General features: G+C 44.9%; 1 protein-coding gene across 1 annotated transcript; it reads right to left on the bottom strand.

The window, feature by feature from the left end:
- Window positions 1-543: 543 nt before the first annotated feature.
- On the bottom strand, window positions 544-10,986 carry LOC119449579 (soma ferritin). Its single transcript, XM_037712782.2, has 3 exons — window positions 10,726-10,986; window positions 1,790-2,062; window positions 544-802 (listed from the first exon to the last, which is right to left on the bottom strand). Exons 1-3 carry the CDS (start codon window positions 10,828-10,830, stop codon window positions 662-664), a joined length of 519 nt encoding a protein of 172 aa, XP_037568710.1. The 5' UTR covers window positions 10,831-10,986; the 3' UTR covers window positions 544-661.
- Window positions 10,987-11,354: the final 368 nt, after the last annotated feature.

The following is an 11,354-nucleotide window of genomic DNA, read 5'->3' as shown; positions in this document are numbered from 1 at the left end:
TATGGGAAGGCCACATATAGTGAGCACTCCTGAAGAGCAGTGTCCATACGAGGCGCAGTGAGAGTGTGGATAAGTGCATTTCTGTTATCACTGGTCCACTCTGAAAATGCACAAAGTAGTGGTGCAAGCCAAAGTGCAAGCTGTTGAAACGTCTTAGGTAAATAATAAGGTAAAGTGCATGTGAATGTCACCATGTGAATAATTTCAAGCTACCTCGCAATGAGTAATCGTTCTAGGTGTCATTTACAGCTGTCCAACCACCTTCACAATGGGGATTGCAGGCAATTATTGTTTGGGGACAAGATATGCCCCCAAAGGGCACATATTTCATTTAGGGTGAAGAATTTACTCCAAACAGCTGCATTTCACTTTCTTGTCCAGCCTTTTCAAGTGAGGAACAGGCTCTACTGAAGTACCAAGGTGCTCTATAAATACTCTGCAAGGCTCACTTGCAGAATGCACATGCACAAATTGTTGAGCTGACTAACAGTAGAATGAGGAGAGAAGAAACTAAGGAACACTGAAAATGAGTTTCGCCACTGCTCTTTCTTTTAACTATTTTATTCTTGCATGGTATAAAGGGCCAAATGGTACACAGTGGCACAACGAGTACAAGCCCTTCACCAACAAACAGACCACGCCTTGTGTCTGCATGCAGAGCCTAGTCTGACAGGGTCTCCTTGTCAAACATGTACTCTCCGAGGCCAGGGCCAACACGCTTCAGGTTGGTCACGTAATCAGACAGCTCCTTGATGGACTTCACCTGCTCTGCCAGGTACTCACTTTCCAGGAAGTCGCACAGCTGCAGTACAGAAAATGCAACATGCCATCAATGCAAGGGCATTTCAATGTTCCACAACAAAAACTGGTCCTTCACTTGTCAAAACTCAACCAAGGGATTAATAACTGGGTGCCATTAAAATTACAGTAAACCCTGAATAACTCTGAACTCTGACATCTCGTAATATCAGCTAAGTTGAAATTTTGTTGCAGTCGTGGTGCCAACCCGTGTGTTTTTCACCCCTTCATCTCAATATCTAGACGAGTATACCAGAAAAAAAGGCAACCGGACAGCGTCGTTTGCACCCGCTTAGCACCCAGTGGCAGCTCGGGTGCAAACATGATGCAAGAAAGATAGTAATCATTCTTTAAGGACGAAAGTCTGGCACTTGCATACTGATCACTTTGTCCTCACAGTTCACATAGAGTCTCTCTCCCTCCTACAAAACATGTAAACACCGAAACCGCATTTTTTCATGCTCCTTTTTTTACCCCTGTTTCTTCTTTCTCCTTCCTATGGCCTTTCAATCCCTCAACCCTTTAGGGCAGCATGTAGGAGACTATACACATGCAAACAGAAGTCGCTGCTTCATTAAAGAGCTTTCTCTCCACGTACTCAATAACGCTGCCAGTACACTTATCAGTGCTGCGTCTGAGAGCCTTGATGTCCTTTAATACAGTAGGCACAAAAGTCAGGGGAAACGCATAAGTTCACATTTTCACAAATTCGAGCCATTGTCTGCCTCCATAAACTGCATCAGTCTACCGACTCTTGGTGTTCCGAGCCACTCCGACTTTCTAGCCAAACACTCCAGGGCAGTGCCAGAACACAAGTGTTCAGAAAGAACATAGAAAATGTTTGAAACTACTTTCAAAGGACAACCCAACATGACAGCTTCTTTTCAAAGCTTTGCAACAAGTAATCAAAGATGCTCCAAAAAGCTGCTAGCAAGCATCCATACATAACCCAATCATGAAAAAGATCCAACCTCATTGACACGACACACACCTGAGCATCATTGTGATCAGTCGCCAGCTTGTGCAGATCAAGCAGTGACTGGTTGACAGTCTTCTCCAGCTCCAGCGCAGCCTGCATGGCGTCTAAGCCTGCACCCCATTCGTCCTGTGCTGGCTTCTGGATTGGCTGCAGCACCACACGCCCTCCACGCATGTTCTGGTACTTCATCAGCTTCTCGGCATGCTCGCGCTCCTCCTCACTGCTCTTCTTGAAAAACTTGTGGAATCCCGGCAATGCCACATCATCGCGGTCAAAGTAGTAGGCCTGCAAGCCAGGAATAACTACAATCAGAACCAGGGAGCTTCAGGACAGCAACAATACTGGCTGCCAAGCATCGGTAAGACAGCCAACAGAACATATTAAGCACCGGACATGTAATTCACTCACTGTAGTACAGACCCTTTCACTGTTTACCAACAGAGACCTTGAAGGCTTCCAGTTATGTCCACTGAAACAGCCTGCTTAGTTTAGCAGGCAAGGAAGATAATGGCAAGCCAAAGTAGTGCACCAATAAACTCCCCAGGTTACTAACACTTCAGTTTTTTGCTGGTAACAATCCTAACAATAAATTCAGGCATAAAAGAGTGGGCACGGTGAAGTGGCAGCCATGCAGTTGCTCATAAACCTGATCTTGCTTTTTGTGCAGTTTATAGCTCGGTTTGGCACATGGCCACAACCTACAGACCTGGCGATTGCCGGCTGTTCATTGACAGTGTGGCTGTCAGTGTGGCCCCGATGTTCAATAATGCACCTTCATGTCATCAGCGCTGCTTTAACGGTGACATCCCTTCCATGGTCAGCTGGCCGACAACATTGTAGGCAACTGCAGCAACAAGAGAGGATATAAGGACCTTGGAATTCCTATGCCCCTTCAGCGGGCACGCTGGAGCAGCAGCCATGCAGTCGCTCATAAACCCGATCTTGCTTTTTGTGCAGATTGGTAAACCTTCCTCTCCCTACAGTAAGCGGACTAGCAACGTCTGCCTACTGCTCCTACCGTGCCCAAGTGTGCTCTTTGAGTGTTTGTGCGAATGCATATTTGTTACAAAGCCCTTACCATGTTGCAGAGAGATTGACCTAAACCCTGGTCCTACTAACAAAGGAATACTTGATGCCATCACTAAACTTTCTGAAATAGTTGACCACCGTCATGTTGAAGTCATGAAAGTTCTTGACTACCTAAAGACAAAACAGGAGGCCTTAGTACAAACCGTCGCTTACTTGAGTAAACAGCAACATTAACCGCAGTTGAATCTTGTCGACTCATTCGACGATTCTGCAGTTCTCAGTGATGACCTACGTCTAATCACTGAAGCTGTCAGAATGGAAGGCCAGGCACTCAGTTCCCGATTGGATGATCTTGAAGACAAATCCAGACGAGATAACCTATTCTTTGGAGTACCGGACTGCCCAACTGAGATGTGGGTTCAGTCAGAAGGTCTTGGTCAATATGTTTTGTCTTATCAGCTAGCCAAGATTTTTGCAGAGCTACGCGAAACTCACAGAATTTGCAAAGGTAGCAGGGCAGCCGTCCTCACTTCGCATGAAAACTGATCATGAATTTTTAAAAAATGTACGTTGACTGCGCAGTAACTGACAGCGTACGCGAAACTGATTTACTACAATCGGCAGATATGTAATATAGTGCGGCCACTGTATCTGCACGTGCTAGAAGTGCATCATAGCTATGTCTGCCTACCATCCCGTGCAAAAAACGCCTCTATTTTCCTTTCTAATGAACAGAGCGTGTCGAATTGTCTTCCGCTATTGATGATGTCCTTCTGCAATGACCTGCACGATGTTGTCAATCAGCTACTCGTCCCCCCACATACCCAAAATTGCCCCTCCTCATACTTGGCGGACATCGAGTGGGAAAGCGCTTCGGTTTGCTTATAACACAACTCAGCTGAAAGCACGGAAATTTTTACTTTTTTTGTCAGGATTTCAACTCAGCTCGTTCACTTTCCCACTCGCATAACTCCCGACTTCTGCTGACATTCTAGGCCTAATACTTACAGCTACACCAGACCTAGCTTCCTGCTTAACTCATTCACCGGGAATTAGTGACCACTCTAGAATTCACTTCACTCTACGGGCACGGGTTTCCAACAAGCAAAAAAAACCAGTGTCATATCCAAGACAACAGTAAAGCAGACATTACTGGAATGAATTCCAGCAGGCCTTTGTTGATTTTTTTTTTTTTGCTGGTTTTGAGCAGAGATTGGTTGAAGACAACTGGTTGCTTTATAAAAACAAACTCTTGTCTCTAATTGATCGTTTTGTACCTAAAAGAAAAATTTCATAAAGTCCTCGCTCTCTGTGATTTCATAACACGTTAAAGTGCATGCGCAACAAAAAGAAGCAGATATTTCAACACGCAAAACTAACAGCCAGAACAGACCATTGGTCTTGCTATCAAAAATTTAACCAAGAATTCCATACTGCGCTTTCAAAAGCCAAGAAGGGAAGAGGAGGAGGAGGAGGAAAAACATTAAGAAAGAAGAACAAACAAGCAGGTGTCTCCCTGCTTGTGCTGGGAGGTGCCCTCAGTCCAGGGCTCCTGCGGCTCTTGCCGTCTCCCGGGCACGCAGCACCAGTTGTTGCTGGTTACGAGCCCCACCCCCACACCCGAGCTAGTCAGAACGGCCTCCCACTGCTCGGGTGTGGGGTTGGGTATATGCGGGGCTACCTGTATTTTGGGGCACGCCCATGCGGTGCGATATAAGGAAGCGTAGTCGATACAAAGGGGGGATTTGTACGAGTACAGTGCAGGGTGTATTGCGTGTAATCAGCTTAAATGGCGGTATGCTTTGGTTTGTAATTGTCGCCATGCTACTGCGTCTTTGCGTGAGAGGGTCTTGCGTGGGGGTGAGTATTGTCTGTTCAATCTGTGGTGTTGTAATATGGCGTTGTAATGTAAAGGTAATGCAACCTCCGATTTGCTGATGACATTGTCCTATTCAGCAACAATGGAGATGAATTACAGCAAATGATTGAGGACCTTAACCGAGAAAGTGTAAGAGTGGGGCTGAAGATTAATATGCAGAAGACAAAGATATGTTCAATAGCCTAGCAAGGGAACAAGAATTCAGGATCGCCAGTCAGCCTCTAGAGTGTGTAAAGGAGTACGGTTATCTAGGTCAATTTACTCACAGTGGACCCTGATCACGAGAAAGAAATTTACAGAAGAAAAAAATTGGGTTGGAGTGCATACGGCAGGCATTGCCAAATCCTAACTGGGAGCTTACCACTGTCGTTGAAAAGAAAAGTGTACAATCATTGCATTCTACCGGTGCTAACATATGGGGCAGAAACTTGGAGGTTAACAAAGAAGCTCGAGAACAAGTTAAGGACTGCACAAAGAGCGATGGAACAAAAAATCTTAGGACTAACGTTAAGAGACAGGAAGAGAGCAGTGTGGATCAGAGAACAAACGGGGATAGCCGATAATCTAGTTGACATTAAGCGGAAGAAATGGAGCTGGGCAGGCCATGTAATGCGTAGGATGGATAACCGGTGGACCATTAGGGTTACAGAATGGATACCAAGAGAAGGGAAGCGCAGTCGAAGTCGGCAGAAAACCAGGTGGGATGATGAAGTTAGGAAATTTGCAGGCGCAAGTTGGAATACGCTAGCGCAATACAGGGGTAATTGGAGATCGCAGGGAGAGGCCTCTGTCCTGCAGTGTACATAAAATAGGCTGCTGATGATGATGAATGTAAAGGTACGGGCTCCATAGATGCGGTCGTATCCCTCTCTTGTGGTGCCCGGGTGGCATGAGCTCGGGCTACAGCATGTGCACGCCGATTTCCACGGAGGGACTCGTGTCCTGGAGTCCATACTATTTCAACGTTGGGGAATTGGGAGGCTTGTTTGAGGAGTCGGGCGGCGATGGAAGATATTCTGCCTCTGGCATAGATAGCTAGGGCAAGCTGCTTGGAGTCAGTAATAGTTGTAACGTGTTCTTTGGTTTGACTAGAGGTGATGGCTGAGGTGATGGCTGTCTCCTCCGCTTCGAGGGAGTTGGCAGTGCGGACCGTCATCAAGACCACCTCTTGAAGGTTATGGTCAACAACGCTGACTGCCATGGCTGCTTTTAGGGGGGACTGCGCGGCATCTGTGTATAGTATGGTGGGGAGGTTACCGCATCTTGTCTGAAGAGTCTGCGCGAGCTTGGCGATGACCAGCATGATGTTCCGGGTGCATGCTTCTGGGGATGGCGGCTACCTTGATATGCTCCCGGATGTTGGGGGTTAGATAGATCGATTTTCCGTGGCCTCGGCCCTGTGTGGGGTAGCTTAGGCGCGCTAGGAGCTTCTTGCCTGTTGGAGTGAAGGCTAGGCGTTCTCGTTGGCTTGTGAGGTGGGCGTTTCCAATTTCTCTTACTGTGTTATGGACTCCTAGGGCTTCGAGCTTGAGTGTGGCTGTTCCCGGTGGTAAGCCAAGCGCTTGCTTGCTTGCTTTCCGCAGAAGTATGTCTAGTTGATCTTTCTCTTTGAGAGTGAGGGGCAGGTACAGGGCACCGTAGTCAATGCGGCTGTTTATCAGAGCCTGGACCCCCCCCCCCACCGAGCTGGGTCACGTCGTCTTCTTTCAGGCCGTATAGTTTGGTGGCGATGCGGCTGACCACTCACACGACTTGGAAGGTGGTCTGCTTGAGACGTTGGATGGTGTATGCGCCTCTGCCGTCCTGTTGTATGTGGAAGCCGAGGATGCGGACGCGATTTACTGTGGGTATTTCTTTGCCACCGAGGGTAAGTGCGATAACTCTTCCTTAGCTACTGCTTTCTAACCGCCATAAATTTTGTAGTATTATTAACGGTTCTAAAAGGACACACATGCAATTAATCCAATCTAATGTTCTAGTAGTTCAAAACGAATGCTGCAATGTTCTGAACAATGTGTTTCTTACTCATTTTAATAAGAGCACCCCCACTGTATTTCCGCATATACCAAAAACCAACTTCTTACCAATGGATCCCATCGCTATTGATGCAGTTGGTGTCGAAAGGCTGATTGTCAATTTAAAAGTGTCTTCATCGGCCAGCCCAGATTGTATCTCATCAAAAATGATCAAGTGTACACAAGTTTATTTCTCAATGATATTGTCAAAGCTTTTTGAATAGTCATTACAGATGTCTACACTGCCCTCTAACTGGAAGATAGGGAAGGTGGTCTCTGTGCATACATCTGGTAATGTACATTCCCCCAATAATTACTGCCCCATATCATTATCCATTCCAGTAAAAATCTTAGAACATATCATACCACACCTCACTGAATTCCTCGAGTCCAATTCCTTCTTCAGTATTTATCAGCATGGATTCATTAAAGCAGTTTCGTGCGAAACGCAATTGCTGTTTTACTAACGACTTGTTCATTAACGCGGGTCATGACTTTGATACTGATTGCATATATTTAGATTTTGCTAAAGTATTTGACTCTCACACGATCTACTTATCTTCAAGCTTAATCAACTGAACACAGACCCCAGTGTACTTGCATGAATTAAGGAATTTCTCTCGAACCATAGCCAGTATGCGACAGCTAATGATTTTTGTTCACCTAATTCTGCCGTAACATCTAGTGTCCCACAAGGGTCCATATTGGGCCCTCTGCTTTTCTTCTGCAGAACTTGCATAACCGATGATATAAACTAAAACAAATACATAGTTTCCTGCTTTAACCGATCTAAGAGATACACTTTACAGAATTGTAATATCCATTTGTGGTGCAGAGTGACTGACGTAAACTATATGCTTCAATGGCCTTTATTTCAGATTTGTGACAACTTTTTTTTTTTTATTTGAACCACTAACTTGTAGTTCTATTCTAAACAGTCAGTAGAATTTAGCCTTCTAAATTCTAAGGGTACATACTAAGGGACGCTAAAGAGAAAAACAATTCGAGGTGAATTATTAAATTAATGTTCCACAATACCAAAAAAACCACTTTTACCACGAGAGGAGGTTGGTAAGCCACAAAAGATGGCAAAATGAGAGACTCGCGGGGACGTCGCCCACCTTGGCAAGTTTCAAGAAAATTTAATGAGCGACGACAGCGGCTCAACTGCAATTAAATACTCTGAAGTCGGTGATGTCACCTGATGAACTGGCGCTTGGGTTTCAGCGCGAAATTTAGAAAATAAAACTGGCCTTCATTTTCTCTTCTACTAATCAACCTATTACTGCACAATTAACGATTATAGAGTGCTGAAAGAAAACTTTGTCAGTTTAAAAATAGAAAAATCAGAGTTAGCCTAGAGCTAAAGCTTTCTCTTGGCTGGGCACTTTCAACTAATGCTGACACTAATCATGTTCAGTTCAATTTGCAAGAACTAGCACATGAGCAACGAATCTAGACAACAGATTCATGAGCACGGTTAGGACCATGCGACATTCAAAAGACAAAATGGTCAGGTACGACACGAACACATTTTCCGAATTCTGCTAGCAACAACCTTCAGGTGTGGTTGAAGTGAAATGAGCAAAAAAAATTGATCGTTCATTTCAGAAAGTGTTCTTTCAGTTCATGTCACAGTGCTAGCTTTCATTTATAACTATTTAAAGTAAGCACTAGAACTTTACTGCAGTATTATTAATTTTATGAAGATTTATGAGAGAATGCATGCAAACAACAAGCCACCACTATGTCCACGATTCATCATAATGCCAGTGGTTGTCATAGCAGAGTTGCGTAAATATTGACGGCCACACATTCACGCCTTATTGATAAAATGTTCAATGTTCATGCAGAATGAGCATTACTTTCCTATAGACAAACCCAACACCTCAGTACCACCAAACCATGGCCCAAAGTGCAAGTGGACCATAAGGGCCATAGCAACTGGAAGTGACAACTAAAACCACAACCAAGTTTCCAATCCATTCAGAAAAGCATGACAACCTAACATACAGTATCATAAAGAGAAACTCCTTGCCCTGCATGATTAACTAGCCTTACAAGGAATAGCTTGTAAATATGGTGCTTCCACTAGGACCTATAGCACTAATATGTTATTTGAGCCGCATTACTGAGCACCCACATTCACTAGGATATTTTGTTTAACTCCCTACAGACAGCACTACAGTTCAATAGTACTACAGTCCCTATATGCTCTCAAAGAACTATCATTTTATTGCGATAGTAAATGTACGGAAACTCAAGGAGCACTTGCACCATCAATATTGTTGTGCTGCCCTGCTATCGACGACACATGTGCTGTACGTGAAGGATCAGAAGGCTTCCAGAGATGCTAAGTATGTTTGGCCCCAAAAGTGATGAAGCCAAGTAAATGCACTGTTGCACAACGGTCAATCGGATCTGCGGGAGCCAGGACAAAGTTCTGGCTTCCACTGTTAACATGAGTGTTGTGCACACACATAGCGCTCCGGTTGAGCAGCCATGTGCATACCACACTGTGGTGAACATCAAGCTAATTTATGTAATCTTTTCTTTGGATGGTGACCAATGCCGATGATTTTCCTTCAGTCTTGTCTCGTGCACCACCGAGGCGCAACAGTACTGGTACACTGATCATTCCGAGCTGCCTACAGCACAACACTGAACCTTGCTATCGCTTTCAATGCTTCGCCTTTGGGCTAAACCGACAATTACCACTGCCTTCATGTACTCTTCACTCACACTGTTCTCTCAGTGAGTTGCTGATAAAAGGGTCTGAAACCTTCCAAGCAGCACTAGTTGGTGGCATCAATGAATTCCAGGGAGGCAGAAATAGGCAACCCTCTAGAAGGAGTACCACTGCTCCAAACATATAGGGTCTTTAATGGGGGCATTTCACCTGTCTGCGCTACACAGTGAAAACAAAACAAATAATGGACACCAGAATTATTACTCATATCCAGGCGATTACCTCTGAACACTAGTGCCACCTGATGTAGGTATCCCATAATAATGGTAATGTATGCTGATGCTGACGAATATTTCAAGCAGCAGACTTTCTCCATGATCTCTGAGGAGGTTAACTTTTGTTACTCACGTTTGGAAGGGAACCAACATACGGGGACACTCCTTTACAATCACGATTCCCTATCCCATGCCAGTCATGAAGCATGATTGTGAACAAAAAATTTGACTGTCACATCTACCGTGTCATTAAAAAGAAATCTTTAGAACAGCCTTATGACTTCCATTTATAAAATGTGACAGCTGGAGCAACACTGCTCGCGATTACGCACTCTCCATCTTCTTTCAGCCTTCATTATATAATTATCCTACACAATGCACCATGCTAAATGGTCCTTTGCACATCAATAGTCCTTGCACCTCTTTGCATAAAAGGTGCTTTGCACCTTTCCATTTGTTTACGACACAGCAACAAGAATACAACCCGCATTTCGGCGAGGGAATCAGTTTTGTTCGCAACAAAACGACAGCGAATGATTTTGATGGCCGAGCAACGCTGGTAGCGATATTGGGCACAAAAAATGTTGAGCCGTTGCCAACAGATAACGACGGACTTGGCAATGGTGATTGCCTTAGGAAGCGCAATAACCTCGCGACTGCCAGAGGGTGCCCCTAGTTAATAGTTACCAAGCGGAACTGACGATGCTTCCAACAGAATCGTCTACGCCGTTTCAGAGGGCGGCGACATTGGCAGGCGTTTTTGCACGCGCTGGCCCGGATCTCCAAAACGCGGGAAAGAGAAAACAACACACTACTAGCAGACGTCACGTGCACGATGGGTGAATATGCAACTTAAGCTGTAACTATTACAAGCTAAACGCGGTCGCGTCGACCTCGCTGAAAAGTCATGTGTTCACCCGTTACTTTGCTAGCGAACTATGACGCAACCCGTGTTTGCTTCACTGAAAACCTGACAGTGGGGATCCCGCATACGACAGACGACACAAGTATTGGAGGTGAGTGGCCGTGCCATTACTGGAAATCTGCGTTCGTTGTATTACCATTGATGTGTAGACGTAGCTCGCGTAGAGTTCCATGTTGATCTGCTTGTTGATGCGGGCTTCGCAATCGACGTGGTAGTTCTGACGGGGCTGAGTAGCGGCCATCTTCGTCGGTTTTTTGCGGACGGGATCTCAAACTGTATTTCAAGAGAAATTTAGCAAGAAAGGTTAGGAGAAAGAGAGAGAGAAAGTTTGGCGATGCTCGTTCAATCACTGTTGAAGCATAACATCGACCAAAACATGGCGGAATCGGCGGGGCGCGGAGTTTTATACTCTACGGCCTGCTGTTCCCTGAGGTGCCTGCACCCCCTTGCGATTTTCTTCAGACTTTGTAAATGTTTTGTTTCTAAAGCTTTGAACAAATGTGTTCATGCTAAAATTTGAAGAAAAAAGCTTATTTATAAAAATTATTCTTATTACGTTAGGTTTAATGGTCACATGACCACGGCAATTCAAATCGATTCAGTTGGCCACAGTGATGTTTGCGCTTGTTTATTTACATTTGTTATTTGATTGGCACGACACGTCAAGCCGAAAACACACCTGGACACTCATAGCTTGTGACAAACAACCTGCCAATAAATAAAGAAGCACTACAGCTAACAAACTTGAAATATTGCTGTCCTCCT

Source organism: Dermacentor silvarum, chromosome 4 (genome assembly GCF_013339745.2).
Source record: "Dermacentor silvarum isolate Dsil-2018 chromosome 4, BIME_Dsil_1.4, whole genome shotgun sequence".
In the NCBI taxonomy this organism is placed as follows: domain Eukaryota; kingdom Metazoa; phylum Arthropoda; class Arachnida; order Ixodida; family Ixodidae; genus Dermacentor; species Dermacentor silvarum.
This window is presented reverse-complemented; position numbering and strand designations above follow the sequence as displayed.

What these genes read in the sequence shown, in the direction of transcription:
- LOC119449579 (XM_037712782.2), bottom strand. Translation starts at nt 10,830, where the DNA reads ATGGCCGCTACTCAGCCCCGTCAGAACTACCACGTCGATTGCGAAGCC. An exon ending in GCTACGTCTACACATCAATG is followed by an intron (nt 2,063 to 10,725) that starts GTAATACAACGA and finishes CCTGGCTTGCAG; the next exon opens with GCCTACTACTTTGACCGCGA. An exon ending in CTGATCACAATGATGCTCAG is followed by an intron (nt 803 to 1,789) that starts GTGTGTGTCGTG and finishes TCTGTACTGCAG; the next exon opens with CTGTGCGACTTCCTGGAAAG.